A 17,100-nucleotide genomic window follows, 5' to 3' on the forward strand; every position below is an offset into this window, starting at 1 on the left:
ATTAAAAAAAAAACTTTTGATGGGAATGATACTTTAAAAAGCCTCTGCGATAGATACGAACTGTGAAAGGCTGCAAAGGGGAAGGTGTTGCAGTAACAACTTCTTTATTGTAAACTTCCTACTTTGTTGCATACAGACACAGCACTCACAAACACACGTTGAAAGGTTAGCTAACACTTTTTTGAATTACATTTTGATTTCAACAGTTACCAATAAACCACATTCAAATTCACATACACACACACACACACACACACACACGCACACACACACACACACACACACACACACACACACACACAGACACACACACACACCACACACACACACACACACACACACACACACACCCACACCCACACCCACACACACACACACACATAGTCTTGTTTCCGTTACTTCAGAGGATGTTGTATTGACTTTCTTTCATTTCCTGGAGACTCACATTGAACCTAATCTTAATCACTACTTGCCTACTTCAACCGAAACCCAAAATTAAATCCAGTCTTCCTTAATATATTTAATTATTTACATTTATAAAGGCTGACATCTGTCAACAACAGGTAGCCTGATCCTCACAATGCTACATTGTAAAACAGACTAATGTGTAATGCAATTACACACAAACCTTGAAATTCATCATTAAGTTAAAATGTGTTCATCTATCTGTAAAATGATAGACGATGGAAATAAATGGAAAATATGTTGTAAGCCACACAGACACATCTTCAAAGTGCATGCCCTAATAATACCTGTGATATTGCTTTGTCACCACTAGATGACACTTCAGTGTTATTCTTGTTATTCGCAGATTGAAAACCCTTTGCTTGCACAGCACTTGTACAACTATTAGATATAGGACATTTATTGATTTTAATTCATTTTAATCCGAATATGTTTTTGTTTTTAGGAAAACAAATTATGCATTTTGTGAGATCAATCATTAAAAACCCATTCAAGAAGTTGGAGGTGCATCAATTTTAGTTATAATGACTTCGAGTGTTGAAGCTACTCTCTCCTGTTAATGTTTCTATAGTAATTGCATATCCTAAATGAAATGTGGGTTCGAAATTAGTTTCAACCGCAACCCAGTTAAACAAGTTTACGGTGACAGGATGCTGCATCCAAAAGACAGCTGTTAACCATGCATGACTTCTCTCATCAACTGTCAAGTCAGCCTGTTAGTACATCACAATAAGAAACCACAATAAGCACGAGGGTGAGATCATCTTCAAAATAAATGTCTCTAATTTGCAGTGAGAAGAAAATGTCTTATTGTCTTATTGTGTAGCAGCAAATGACGAAGATATTTCTGTCCGAATCGGCAGCAGGGTTGATGGTTGTCAGCGGTTCAGTGCCTACCTCACCATGTGACAAGATTCTTGGGTGTCAAAACTCACTTCCTGGCCTGTTTTGCAGCCAAGGTTCATTGAACAACCAAGTTTCAAAACTATCTTTTTTAAGCCCACTTGAAGGTTCAACATTGTAACAAGGACCAATGTGTTAGTGTTGCAAAAATCTTAATATCAATCAAAAATAAGTAAATAAACAAAAACCTGTTCTTCTTTTCTTTTCTTTTTTTTTTTTTACATTTGCGTTTGCCCACGACTGTTTGACCTTAGACCTATAGATATATATTTTTTAAATGGCCCAAGTGACCCACCATGATTGCAGGACATTGATTAATCCATTTAAGAAAACATTTAATTTTGAAGGCCGGTCTGCTTGTCCTTCTCTGCTTTGTGCTCATGTAAGCTTGACACGGTGATGGTTGGGGAAGAGGTGGGGTTAAAAGACAACACCCACTTCATTCAGCTATTAGTGCACTGTGTGCTGCGGCAGCCTGCTTTTCTTGATATTGCCACTTGACCATACTCAACTATTTGGGTGTTGCCTTTTTAAAAAACATTTTTAGGATATAAATGACTGATTGCCAAATGGGTAAGTCCTGGTTTCTTCTCCCTTTTTATTGTTAGTTGTGATGTTTAATATTTAATTTCAGATTTATACAAAGACTTTAAAACTTTTGTTGGTATTGCATTTTCAATATGTCCTCAAAAATTATTATTAGACATTTTAAGATAAGCGATGGGACATTAGTTTATGAACTTACCACCTGTGTTATGTCATTTACCTACTATAAATGTCTTTTAATGAATTCCTACATATGATGAGGTATTTGATTACCCTGTATGTTTTTGATATGTGTACAATCATCAACAAGCTGGAGGTCACGACACAAATTAAACAAAAGCAGTTACACGTTTAATCTTAACTAGTGTCACAGCTGTTTTGTGTGCATTAGCAGCGTCTACTTTCTCACACTTATAATTTAGAAATAGCTGTACATTAAACATGAATTGGCCAGTGCACTGTGAGAACAGCTGAGTTTTTAATATTTAGGCCATGGTTGCACAATTCCAGTTCTTGGTGTATGGCTTCATTACCATCTGCACCCTGTGGTTAAGCGATGCGCATCACACACTGAGCGGGTCTTTAACTGAAATGGGGAAGAGACACTCATCACTGATAATAATATAAAAACTAAAAACAGAAGTTCCTGTCTTTGGCTGGATGTCTAAACAATCCTCCTTTAAAGTACTCACGTCAAGCTGCTTATACTACATTTATGGAGTTATTTTTCAGATTAAAACCTATTTTAATGAGCGCAGTGTGATAACGTATGTTTACCAGTGTTATTGCACAAGAAGTGTAAAGGAAGGGTGGGGAAGTGGAAGTCCTGTGGTCACAGCATCATCAGCAAACAACTAACATATCTGTACAGGAAGTGTTGTCAGTTAAAGCTTGGTTAACTTTATATTTTTTAAAGATACATTTCTCAATCAGAATAAAACTTGAATGCATATTTTATCTTTGATACAAAACTATGTTGGAGCACTGTAGAGCTCATACCCTGGTCAGAAATTATTCTAAAATCGCCCATGCTGACAGGAAATATATTTATATCACTTCTGTTTAAATTTTTCTCATGGGAACTTCTTTTTACTCGCCTAAATTGGCCTGTTAGCTTTGCCTGGAGCTGCTTTCAATAATCAAAGCTGATTCTCATTATAAGAAGACAGTATAAGAACATCATAATTAGCTGGCAGAGGACTGTTTTCAAGCCAAACACAAGGTCAGTGTACTTTTTGGATGCTGCAACATGAGTGATCTGAGGAGCATTTCTTCATCCACAACTAATGCTGCTACAATATTGAGCCTGGAAGACAAACAATAAGTGTGCTTGCAATCCTTTTGCACTCAGTGTCCTTCACTGAGTATTTATTTTAAAAACAATTTGTAAATTCCTCTGGATAACTTCTTGAGATACTTTTGTTATTCTTCCAAGCTGACATTGAATGCGTCAGAGCAGTATCATTTTTACTTTCTATTGGCTTTGTGTAAACTATATGTGACAATAGCATGATTTTGACACAATAAGACCTAGCACTATAGATGAGAAGCTTCCAGAGACTCTGGCCCAGTCTGCTGTTCCTAACCTGGGCTTCAGACCACTCTGAATATCTGAGGGGTCAACAAATAAGAAACACAACTTCATAAAGTGATGGTTCTTTTTTTCAACATCTTTCAAAATGTTCTTGTAAAGTACTGGATGCCGTCACCTCTTTGGGCGCCAAAAAAAAAAATCCTTAAAATGATCAATCTTCTGTGAGAGGAGTCACTCTTAAGTCAAACTCTGCCCAATTTCTGTTCATACTGACATCATGACTGAAGAGGAGGGGTCGCGAGTAGACCTTTCCTCAGTTTAAGAGATAGCTACAAACCTAGTCTATATCAAAGTAACGGCATGTGGCACAAAAGGAGCCAAGGGAACATTTTTTACAACAACCTTATACAACAAGAAGATACGTTTGGAGAATTTGGCATCCATTGTGAGAGCAAATTTGAATTCTGTGAGTAATTATCATGAATTCTGGGGGGGGCAAAGGTCACAATTCAAAGACAGAAAATTGAAAATGGAAAATTTCTGTGCACAATATACTGATTCGCATGTGTAAAAGGGCCTCTGGCCATCATTTCTACAAAATCAGGTTGAAGGGAACTAAGCTCTGGTGATGCAGTGTCCATATGGAAGTGATATCTAAACCCTGAAAGTGCAATTTCATGAAACATCTATTACCTAGCAACCTCCTGTTATTGATATTTGTTGTATTTAGTAATCATGACAAAACTTTGTATTATTATTCATTTTTTTATGATTCATACATGACTTGTAATGTGGAAGGTGAGGATGTTAATGTTTGACAGAATGGAAACTTAACGAGGAGTCTGTGTTTAAATATGTATCCATGGAAATGGAATTTTGCGGTGACAGATATCATTCATGAGAAAACCACAACTGTCTGACATGTCTCCCAAAGAGACTTTCACTCCCTCTGCTGTGGTTGTCTTTAAATACACAACACACTGAAATTCAATTAATTCTACAGTAAAGCAGATCTAATTGTGGAGTCGCAGTAAAGATACAACGACCATCAAAATATAGTTCCTATTTCAACTGAATATGAGATGTGGGGCGATCATTCAATTTGAAGAACTGACTTGTTGAAACTTAAATTACTGGGAATCAGTTTGACATCTTTTGTTTCAATTTTTTACAGTTTCCTCAGATTTCACAGCAGATGAGAAGATGGAGATTGAGAGCATCAAGACGTATAAGCAGGACCTGCTGGATGATATCCAGGTAGTGCATTCACACAAACCACAACATGTTTACGTTTATGTTTCCATCACTAAAATAAATGCTCTCTTAGTGTATTACGTTTTGACGTTCACTAAGAGAAGCAACAACTGCTTTGATTTTTACGAAAACAAATGTTAAAGACTTTTTTTTCATCTTGTCCAGAAGTTAAAGATGGAGATAGACAACGTCATGGCAGAGATACACAGCTTTGAGTCTGGAGAAGAAAAGTGAGTTTTGGTCTAACTTCACATTATCTCAGTAACTTACTTACATTACTTGAAAGAAAGGCATATTAACGTTTGCTTTGTCGTGGACTTGAACACATGTGTACAGTTTGACAGTCCTGTTGTTGTTGTTCTGTCAAACTACCCCATCGCTACTCTGACTTTATCATTCTTTGTACTCTGTCATATGACCTCCTTCTTTGAGACTTCTTATATGCGCATACTTTTCACATTGAGGTGAGGCAAAATCTAACACCAGTATTATCTTCTAGTGGTCTGACAGGTGTATTACACGCTTTGGCGTGATCAGTGTTGTGGTCACGTTTCAGTTTCACAGTAGCTTTTCATTTTCTCCCAGTTCCAGGGCAGCATTTTCACCACTTTATTTTACAATAATTATTCTCATACATGATTCGTTGATGTTTCTCAGATAACCTGTCCTCATTTAAAAAATATCTAAAAAAAAAATAATTTTGCGATTTGTTTGATTAGATCTTAAAAGTAATTGATAAACCAAAAAGGGTTTTGGTCTTTGTTTCCTGTTTATACTAATTATTAAAGAGAATTAGTAGGGACAATAAAACGAGACATTTTTTTATAAAAGAAGACAATATAGTGTGCTTATTAGCAAGCTTTTAAAATGATGATAACTTGACTTTTATAGTTTTGAACTAAACGAACTCTGTTGGTTGTGGCTGTGTATTGAGCAGACATTCTGAGATCAATCCCATTAGTGGTTACACTTTTTGGGTTTCCTCTCAAAACCTTGTGGAAGGTTACATTTTTGCATTCTAATAAGATATATTTGGATACATTGTTTTGTTCTATCTTTACAAAGATAGGATGTGATGTTACTCAAACACTATTAAACAATTGCAGTAAAAATATGAACTGGGCTGGTGGTACAAAGGCTTTACTTGATTGGGACTATGGCTCCCTGTTGTTGGCTTTGGTGAAAAGTAAATCAATACATTTCTTTTTTCAGTAAAACTGTAGAGAAGAGCAAACAATTCTCAATTGGAAAGAAGAAGTTCAACATGGACCCCAAAAAGGTGAGCTCAGAAGTGTGTGTGTGTGTGTGTGTGTGTGTGTGTGTGTGTGTGTGTGTGTGTGTGTGTGTGTGTGTGTGTGTGTGTGTGTGTGTGTGTGTGTGTGTCTGTTGAGACCCAAATATCAACACGAAGTGAACATGTGGTTAAAGCATCTTGCTCAGCATGATGCTTGACAAGAAATTACGTTTTGCTATTCTCGAAGGGTTTGAAAAAAAAACTCTGACATTTTCAACTTGAGCACCTTCAGCGAGCAGCTCTGTCTGTCACTATACAGACTTCCTCTCTTACTGAAGGTGCCGAGTCTGTGAACCTCCATCACCGGCCCACAGTTTCCGTGGTTTCGCTGTCAGGTCAAGCGCATCACTGTAATGAGTCAAAGCAGGTTTGCAACAACAAATGCAAAGCAAAAGCATTACCAAGGTGTTGCGTATTTAAATTTATATTTTTGGTAAAGTGCATATTTGAGATGACTGAAACGCTTGAATATGTTTAAGTTATTCACACTAATGTGCCTTCAAACTTGTATGAAATTGTTAATATTCAGATGATAGACAGGACTCCATTAGATTATGTGAGGAATAAGTTCATAGCGTGGCTTCATTGTCAAAAGTCTGAGGCTGTATGGATTGGTTTTCGGTTTTGGGTTGTGAAGAAAAGTGGATGTGCGTCGGCAAATGTATTTCTAATCCTCCTTTTCCTCTCCAAAGTCTGTGACAGAGCAGAAAGAGGAAGATAAATCCGTTTTAAGGAATTGGAATTACAGAAGTTATGAGCTCACTTTTGTTTTGCTGACTGGAGATGAGATCATTGTGACACTCAACACTTTTGATCACCCTGGATAGTTTATGTGTTACTGCATGTTTCCCCCGCACTATTTCATAAAGTAAAACGTACTTACCTGTTGGAGCACTAAGACCAATCGAACACAACAAATATTGTGAAGCAAAAATGTTATACTTCCTGTAAAAAATACTCCCTTCATGCAGGGTATCCATTACTTGGTGGAGAACAAGCTGCTGAATGGAAGTGCTCAGTCCATCGCTGAGTTTCTCTACAAGGAGGAAGGACTCAACAAGACAGCCATCGGAGAATTCCTTGGAGAAAGGTGAGGAAGAGGAGGCATGAGGATGAAAGTCAAAGAAGAGAGGAGGGTTCCTAATTGGAGAGGGTCAAGGATGATGAGGAGGAGAAAATAGAATATTAGGTGCATAAATGAGAGAGTTGTGATATAGTAAGCCAGAGAGCCAAACGAGACAGCATGATAGGATGTTGAAACAGCCAGTAGACGAGGAAGTTAAGAGGATACGTGGAATAAAAATCGAGGTGAAGGCATGTAGAGAAAAAAAAAAGTAGTCACAGGATGGTGAGCTGCGAATGCTGGTTTCATCTGGAAAAGATGGATGACTTCCTTTGGTTTCATTTGCCTTCCTCCCCACTCCATCCTACAGGGAGGAGCTCCACCTTCAGACGCTGAAGGCCTTCGTGGAGCTGCACGAGTTCTCCGACCTCAACCTGGTCCAGGCTCTCAGGTCAGCTCACTTTATCTTCACTTATTTCGATCACATGATTATCATTCATCAAACCAAACTTCAACCGAATCAGCAGGGACATTTCCAGTATATACAGTCGTGGATGAATTTGTTGGTACCCTTCCGGGAAAAGAAGGAAAAACCCACAATTTTCTCTGAAATAATTTGAAACTGACAAAAGTAATCACACAAAATAAAATAAACACAATACATTTTTTTTACATTTAATCAAAAAATATTTTCAGGATCAAGAAAGTGTAAGTAATATTGTTTACACTTGTAATATGATTGCATAATCCAGAATGCAGTCAGTTACTGCATACTGATCACAATTGTCACCGGCCCCAACACAAGCCACAAACTTCAGTCAGTTCTCACAAGTGCTATGCGAGGCTGCTGGTTGCTGCAGAATGTCAACAGCGGTGGAAAGTTACACTCAGATACCTTTCTCAGTGACTGGTGGACGTAGATTACATTTTTCACTGTGATCAATACCACAATGTAAAAATACGAAAAAGAAAGTTGCAAAGCAACTGCATCTGCTGCAGCCTTTCCCGTCATTGTTAACACGCTGACGTGCGATGGTAAAATTGTGGACATGGTAAACATTGTAGCGTCCTCACATTAGCATCTTAGTATGCAAAATGTATTATTTAGATGAAATTACCACAATGCATGTGCCGCTACAAAACTGGTCTGTTGCCCTCGAGTCCTTTAACTCCATAGAAGAGCTATTCTATATTGCTGGAATGCTCTTTTTAAGGAAAAGTCAGTTTTGGAAATGAGTATTTTATTAGCTGCTGAGCACTGTGACATAACCAATATGCTACAATGTTATGTTTTTCTAAAGTAGCAATAAATAAATGTTCAAGTATAAGGAAGAGGAACATCAGAATTGTACTGAAGTGTGGACTCCAGACATGTTGTGTATCTACTGATCACAAGCCTAAATGAGCCTGTATGAACTGAATGCAGAGATGTTATTGTGGCGTGTCTGTGACAGACAGTTTCTGTGGAGTTTCCGTCTACCTGGTGAAGCCCAGAAGATTGACCGCATGATGGAGGCCTTCGCCACACGCTACTGTGACTGCAACACTCATGTCTTCCAGTCGACCGGTAAGCTTCACCACATGTACAGTATGTGTCTAATTCCTGTCTGGACCGAGTTTGCGTGACTGAAGAGTGGGGGGAGGTGTGAATGTAATAAATGACTAAATAATATCTTTGCTTCTGCCTTTTTGCCTTTCATTTCCCTTCTCTTCTCTTTAGTTTTTTCTTTATCTCACTGATTCTATATTTTTCCAAAGGTTTATGGTAAATGTAATGTCGTGCTTCTTCTTATTCTTTGTATGTGTCGATCTTCCTCTTACCACCAGACACGTGCTACATCCTGTCATTTGCCATCATCATGTTGAACACCAGCCTTCACAATCCCAACGTGAAGGACAAAACCACGTTGGAGCGTTTCTTCTCCATGAACAGAGGCATCAATAACGGAGAAAATCTACCTGACGATCTGCTCTCGGTAAGAACGTTCAGCCAGTCACAGTGTCCAAGCGGTAACACAGCCGACATCTCAGCTCCTGGAGATAAATTGATCATCAATGTTTGGCCTTGAGAGTCTGATTATTAGCCCCCTACAGTGGATACATGCAATGGAGAGGCACATTTTGTAAAGACCACATGTGTTAACCTGTCATCCAGTATTTACAGTTTTACTGTTTCACTGACAGTTAGACACTAAAGATTGTAAAGTGTATAATTAAACAGGATTAAATACTGCATTTGCTGAGGACTTTTTCCAGCTGCAGATTAATACACGTTTGGCACTATGAATATGTATGGCAGCATACTGTATCTGTAGCTTGTATTTGGGACTGACTGAAAATTGGCAGTGCCCATGCACATTATAATGTAGGACCATGTCCCTCTGTGCAACAGTGCTGCTGCTCTTTTAACAGTTTTTAGACTGGAGCTTGGTGGCAGAAGAAGAAGATACACTATGAGGCTTTGACAACACAGACAATACTTGTTAGTAGGATAAATTCATTGTTGTTTCTAATTACAGGTCTGTTTACGGGGTGATACTGGGGTGTAGACTTTTCATAGAACCAAATAGCATGCGTTTAATGTGTCCATATTGCAGTTAAAAAAAATAAATGGTAAGATTATTCAAGGTATACCCGATAGGTAATCCTTCTGCTTTATTCAATTAAAATGAAGTAGAACATGGTAAATTGAATTCAAACAATGAATGCCAGTGTGAGACACTGTACAATAGGAAAATGAAAGCAAAACCATAAAATACTTTTCTTGCTTAAGAAAATAATGCCACTATTTCACAGTGACCACATAATCTGCCACAGAAACACCATCACATCACATCCAGCTTGTTCTCGTGACTACTCTCCTCCGACAGCTCAGTCACAACTAACAATAGGCTTGTGTAAAGATGTGAACCACCCATTGTGCCAGTCTACCTTGGAAATAGTTGATTCAGCGTCATATGTAACTAAAATCACACGCATTTTGTTGTGTTTGGGTGTCATTGTTATTATTATTTTATTTTTCAAACTGATTAAAAGGTTTTGGCTGACAATGTGTGTTCACTGACTGAAACTGGTCATTTACGGGTTGCATATGTTTGGTATATTTAATCGTTTTAACAGTCAAACCCCTCCCCCACTCAGAAACTGTACGAGAGCATCCGCAATGAGCCTTTCAAAATCCCAGAGGATGATGGGAATGATCTGACTCACACCTTCTTCAACCCTGACAGAGAAGGATGGCTCCTCAAACTTGGTAAACTCCTTCTCAAGAACACGTTGTAAAAAGATTAAAAAAAAAAAAACATTTATTTGAACTCAGTTACAAAGAGGTGATGTGTAATTATTATCAATTCAATGACAATTACATTCAGTTCAATTCAATTCTTTTCTATTTAGTTTAATCCAATTACGTTTAATTCAACTCATTTCAATTCAATTCGATATCAATTCAATTAGGTTTAATTAAATAATGTTTAGTTCAATTCAGTTCAATTGAATTGAATTAATTTGTGTTTAATTCAATTGAATTCATTTCATTTCAATATTAATGCAATTCAGTTTTGTTTAATTCAATTCATTTGAATTGAATGTAAATTCAATTGAGTTCAATTCAATTCAATTCAATTGTTTTTATCCAGTGCCAAATCACAACAAAAGTAAACTCAGGGCGCTTAACTGTCCTTAGAACAAAACTTAATGCCCCTGATTGGTTGTGCTATTGTTTTAAGTTCTCACAAACAACCTCTAAATGTTGCATTTGGATTAGCTTGTTTAGCCAGCCTTCACTGACAACTGAAACCACAACAAATAACTGTCAGTATTTTTGCTCTCTCTGTATTTCAGGAGGTCGAGTGAAGACATGGAAGAGACGATGGTTCATCCTGACTGACAACTGCCTCTACTACTTTGAGTTCACCACTGTAAGGCGCCCACAGTGTCCTTCATATACCTTTTTTTCTGAAAGACTTTCAAGCCGCAGCATTCTTCTGGCCCATTCTTGTGTTGCACAGAAAAAGAAAAAAATTAATTGTTTTAATCTTAAATATGTATGTATGCACACAAGAGTCATGGACCTTTCATTTTTACGTAGAGTTTATATTTTATTTTTGGACATTGATCAACAAAATGTGTTTTTATTTTCAGAGAAGGTCTCAGATTGTTATACTTCAGGTCATGATTCTCTGTCACTTCTGCTTTCCTGTTTTTCTTGACGCGAGTGACATTTTTATTCTCAGCTCTTCCTTCTTACCGTCTTCCCATCACCTGACTCAATCCATCTCTTTTTAATCTGTCTGCAGGACAAAGAGCCCATAGGCATTATCCCTTTAGAGAATCTCTGTGTGAGAGAAGTGCCATATCCTCGCAAACCGGTAAGATCCTGTCTGCTGTTCCTGTCAACACAAACATGTTTGAAACGTTAACTGAATTCAATTTAATGTCGAGGTTTTGTGTAAATACTGAAAGCTGGCAGATTGATAAATGTATTGATTGGCTGTCATGTTGATGATCTTTTATCGTCTAGTACTGTCTGGAGTTGTACAACCCCAACAGTCGAGGGCAGAAGATTAAAGCCTGTAAAACAGAGACGGACGGCAGGGTGGTGGAGGGGAAACATCAGTCCTACACCATTTGTGCTGCCAGCGCCGAAGAGAGAGACTCCTGGATCGAAGCCATCAGGTCAGACATCATACACGGACATTTTTTCTCATACATCAGTAAACACTAACCTGAAAATGATCAACTGTGGCCAAAACAACACAAATGACACCAAACCGCAGAACAAAACCAAACAAAAAGCCAGACTTTTTCCACAAGTGTGTAGGTTATCCAAAACAATAATGATAATTCAAATTATAATCCTAACCAGGAACCTTATTTGTTTTTTGGTCATCTGGGGGAACAAAAGTACAGGTGGGTTTTATGAAGCTCAGTGGGGTATTCTATTTAACAAGGAAAAAAAGACTCTGCACCAACTCACTGAACTATATTGGGCCCAACGCTTCCAGATAAACTATGGGGTCAGATAGTCAGTCATATTGATGCACATGATATTGACTTTAAATGAATTACCTGGGCGGGTACCCTAACCTTAACCCTAACCAATTACTACTTGTCTAAATGTTACCCTAACCTTAACCTAAACCTAACTCTACCTTAACCTTAAACCAAGTCTTTATGCTAACATTTTGCATAACGCAGCCTTGCTTTTTGTCTCAAAAAGGGATTTGTACAAGTACATGCAGACATATATTGCTCAGTTAACCTAATGACAACCATTTCTACTTCAAACAGAGCCAGTATCACCAAGGATCCATTCTACGACTTGGTCTCGGTTCGTAAGAAGAAGGTGATAAACCAGACTCTTCAGGACTGAGCTGTGCGGCGCCCCACCACATGGACATTTATGTTACTGCACCACTGTGGGATTCTGTTCCACTTTAAGTTGCTTCATACACCCTGCAACACAACCGAGCAAAGACAGTGGAGCCTTGACAGAAACACACTATCAGCGGTCGTTGAGTCTAAAAGAGGGACTTCTCTTTCTACTTCTCTTTTCACAGACTGAGAAGAAACAGTGTCAAAGGTCAAAACCTCACTGACTCATTGCTGATGCTCTCAGTATCAACATGACAAGCCACAGGGCATCTGTGTGAAAACCGATGCCTGGGACATCTCAATCTGTGCCAGTCAATGTTGTGGACTGGAATCGTTTACAGATTCTTTTGTTTATTTGGCTGTGTATGTACTGCACTTTCTTATCACTTCAGCCATAAGAAGTTGCTTCGTGTACTGTCAGGAGGACACATCAAGCGTGTGATGTCTCAAGGGCTTCGTGAATGCTATCAAAAGGTGACAGGCATGTTGTTTCTCAGCTTAAGTTCTCACAGGCTCAAAAATGGACACAAGTAAATAGACGGATGTGCCTCTGTTCACTGGGTCATTTTAATTTCATTACAAAAGCTCTGCCTGGTCAGGTGTCATCTGAATATACCTGCTTATGCATTTCTTAATTTTGTAGAGAAATCATTTTAAGTATGTAAATATGTTTTTCGGGATTTATACTCCTCCATCAGTTGTTTGTACTTTATAGAGCGACATAGACATGCAAGGACCTGCAATTTTATTTTAATGTCACTTCATTTGAAAGCACAGTGCAAAAAATACAAATATACATTATGTCGGATTTTGTGCAAATGGCTTGTATATATTGTAATAATTGAAAGAAATCTTTTACCGTACCTTATATATTCTACCATTGTACAGTACTGTATTTGTCTCGGGGAATAATTATTTGATAAAAAAGTTTTCAGATCTCTTTTGACATGTAAAATGGATCCTGTTTTTAAATTCTAAGAAGCACGTTGACAGCTGTGTTTTCAGTCAAATGCACTCTGAAACCATCCAACCATACCTCACTTCCTCACATTTATTGTTTCTATGTCCATTCTTATCCTTGCATGTTCTTTTTGGGTGAAACACCAAAACCACATTTTTGGCTCACTGCGATATCACATACAGACGTTTAGCAAGCTTTTTTTTCAAACTAAGACAGGGCATATGGTGGTGTTTTAAAAGTTTGTGAACCCTTTAGAATTTGTTATGTTTCACCTTAAATATCATCTAAAACAACATAATTTCCCTAAAAGCGCATAATGAGAACCAGATTAATTGAATATCACAGAAAACATTATACTTGGTCTTTTAACTATTGAAGAAAATGATTTACTATTACATATTGGTGAGTGGCAAAAGTATGTGAACATGTTATTTTCTAGTGTGGCCACCTGTCACTGGCCTGGCTGCTCCAGTTTTCTTTGCGGTGAATACAGTCTGGGTACTCGGCCTGTATTAGCGTTTGCACAGCCACTCTGAAAGGCAGACCGATCATCGATCAATATCAGTGGTTAACCGCGTTTGTCCCGCCCCTCCTTCACTGTGATTGGACAGTTGGTGACAGTGAAGAGGGCAGCTCTCAGGGACCGGGAAAAAAAACGCTGAACGCTCAGCGCAGAATAAACCTTCATCACACTGCTAGCGTTCATTAAAATCGACTTTAAAAACATGCTGTGCTCAGGAAAAAAAACTTTGGTGGATATGGTAGGGAGTTGCAGCGGTGGCAGAGTGTCGGCCGGTTTCAGCGCGAGCTGATTGGTTAAAATGAACCCGAGGTATGCGCCCAAACATGTACAAACGATTCTCTTTGGATAATCCCCAGACCCATATGTTCACACAGAGTGAAATTGGGTTCTGGTTCGCACCAGGCTAACCTATCACAGCTATATTTGCAAAGTAATGTTTCTGCAAACTGATCAGTCCTCACATTAGCTTGGAGACATTTTACTTCCTTGTTCTGGAGCATCTTCAACTCTAGGATGCTGGTGATTTCCTCACATGATCTGCTTGTTTCCGGTTGTTCCACATTTATGTTAGATTAAGGTCAGGACTTCGATTCATAAAATCCTTTATTTTTCCTTAACCATTCTTTGGTTGAACGACTTGTGTGCTTAGGTTGGTTGTCTCATTGCATGGCCTACAATTTCTTTGAAAATTGAACAAAACATCTATAATTTCAGTACTTCAGACTACGAGGTTACCCCCCCCCCCCCACCTCGTAGACTGGACATACAAAGATAAGAGGATTTTTTTTTTTTTAATTTTTCTTCGAGACAAGCTGTGGCATTTGTTTTCATAGATTCAGTTCACTGACAAATGTCTTGCCAATTTCCTTTATAATTTGCTTCAGAAGCCATTTTTCTATTAATAATGGCAAGCCATCCTGGCCCAGAAGCAGCAAAGCAGGCCCAAACCATGATACTACCACCACCATGTTTTACAGATGGGATAATGTTCTTCTGCTAGAATGCAGTGTTTTCCTTCTCCCAACATAATGCTTCTCATTCCAGTCTCATCCATCCACAATTTTTTTTTTTTTTTCCCAACAGCCTACTGGCTTGTTCCCGTGATCTGTGTCAAACTGCAGACAGGCCACAATGTTCTTTTTGCAACATTTCTCGTTGTAACCCTGCTGTTTACACCATTGTCATTTAGTGTTCTCCTGATGGTCGACTCACAACTTAACATGAGAGAGACCTTCGGTTGCTTAGACGTTATCCTGGCTTCCTCTGTGATCTTGCAGATTATTACAAACCTTTGTGTTAGCTTTGTTGGTCACACCCCTGGTGAGCGCAAAGTCTTGCGTTTTCTCTTAGTGCACAATCTGTCTGACTGTGAATGGGTGCAGTCTAAACTTTATAGAGATGGTTTTATAACTTTTTCCACACTGATGAGCATCCACAACTTTCTTTTCTGAGCTTCTCAGAAATCTCACAACAAACAGAAGCTGGAAAGATCAGTCTTTGATGAATCTCTGTTCTTTCAATAAAACATGGTCCAATCACACTTGACTGAAAACACCTCGCTCTGATTTCACCTTCCAATAATAGTAATCTTGGAGCTTCACATACTTTTGCCTATGACAGATACTGTAATATTGGATGATGTTCTTCATAAATAAATGACCAAGTATTGTATTTGTATCTCATTTGTTTAACCGGGTTGTCTTCCTTTTGGACTTGTGTAAAAATGGTATGATGTTATTTAGATATTGTGCAGGGTTAAGGGTTCACAAACATTCAAGCCCCACTGTACATCCTCCTATGGCCTTCTTCATTTGACAAATTATCAAATGTTGTTTAGATATATCAACTTGTTATTGGTGTTACAATATAATAAAACAATTTTAAATGATTACTTCACATTAAATGTGGATTTGTAAGTTTGTGATGTTTTTGATCTGTCAAACTGCTGACAGGTCACAATGTTCTTTTCGGAACATCTCTCTTGCATCTCTGCTGTTCACATCATTGTCATTTAGTGTTCTCCTGATGGTAGAGTCACATGTTAACATCAGCCAATGTAAGAGACCTTCAGTTGCTTTAAATTATTAAATGTGGACTTGTTCATTTGTGATTTTTATACTGAGGAAAATTTGGTTGAAGAGGAAATAACAGTTTTGGTTATCTAGTTAATTTGACTGTTTCAGTGTGGAGCATGTCCTAACTGCACATATGCAGTAATGAAATGCTGTTGGAACAGTTAGTTATTTGTGTCCTACCTGATTTGATCTTTGGTATGTTTTCACCTTTAAATTACAAAATTGAACCTGTTGTGATTGCTTCTTCCTACAATTACAGGCTTGGATTGAAGGGTATCTTGCAGTATTTTTTTCTATCATGTTTATATTCATTTGATAAAATGTTCCTACAACCTCATGACATTTATAACCCCATTAGAACATTTTAAACCTTCATTGTTTATGTCAGCTTTTTCTCTTATTAGTGATTCATTTTTGCATGTTTAGAGTTTATTGCTGCACCTGCAGGTTCAATGCTGGTGTAATTTATCTTGAAATGAGATGACCTCTCCCTGACAAGAGTATTTTGACCTTTTTAATGGCAGACATTTTGATTCTGTTTTGGCAAGAAAGACACAGCTGTAATGAAATTCAAAATGACTAAGTTCCATTTAAGTGTTTAAATGACCCTTGCCAATGAACCACCCTGCACAAAACCAGTACCCTGAAAACAAATGGTTTCGTGCAATCACTTCAGGTGTGATTGGAGTATTATTAAAGCCACCTGTGCATTTCCTGCTAAAACAAGTCAAGACATCTGCTGTGAAAAAGGCCAATTCCATTCTGAAAAATGTCAACTGAAGTACAAACAGTTGCAGTGTTGTAGGATAAACACTGAGATATAAGTATCCCAGGAAATAACATGTCATCACGCCTGCTATGCGTCAGTAAATTTAGGTTATATATTAGTGTGAGAACACCTCTTCCTGATGCAGCTCTGACTTCCTGTTTCAGTATTGCAACACACACCTCTGACAAACGTCCCACCTCTCTCACCTCCCCGCCTCCACCCGCAACTCAACCTCTGAGTTCCCATCAGGCCTGTGGTTCCTCTGTGAGATCTAAGCTGTTAGCAAACGCCCAGAGAAGAGAAGCAGAGGGAGGCAGCTGGCGGTCAGTTTGTGAAG

The 17,100-nt window shown here is 38.2% G+C and overlaps 1 protein-coding gene across 1 annotated transcript; it reads left to right on the forward strand.

Moving 5' to 3' along the window:
- The first annotated feature begins 1,857 nt into the window (after positions 1-1,857).
- cyth4b (cytohesin 4b) lies at positions 1,858-15,816 on the forward strand. Its single transcript, XM_069168083.1, has 13 exons — positions 1,858-1,941; positions 4,623-4,705; positions 4,868-4,932; positions 5,915-5,981; positions 6,968-7,086; positions 7,430-7,510; positions 8,514-8,626; positions 8,887-9,035; positions 10,201-10,312; positions 10,903-10,979; positions 11,358-11,429; positions 11,582-11,736; positions 12,352-15,816. Exons 1-13 carry the CDS (start codon positions 1,923-1,925, stop codon positions 12,431-12,433), a joined length of 1,194 nt encoding a protein of 397 aa, XP_069024184.1. The 5' UTR covers positions 1,858-1,922; the 3' UTR covers positions 12,434-15,816.
- The last annotated feature ends 1,284 nt before the right edge of the window (positions 15,817-17,100 follow it).

The sequence above is a fragment of the Embiotoca jacksoni genome, unplaced genomic scaffold, assembly GCF_022577435.1.
Source record: "Embiotoca jacksoni isolate LCO1_2020_lvr unplaced genomic scaffold, fEmbJac1.0.p SCAF_4, whole genome shotgun sequence".
NCBI lineage: Eukaryota > Metazoa > Chordata > Actinopteri > Embiotocidae > Embiotoca > Embiotoca jacksoni.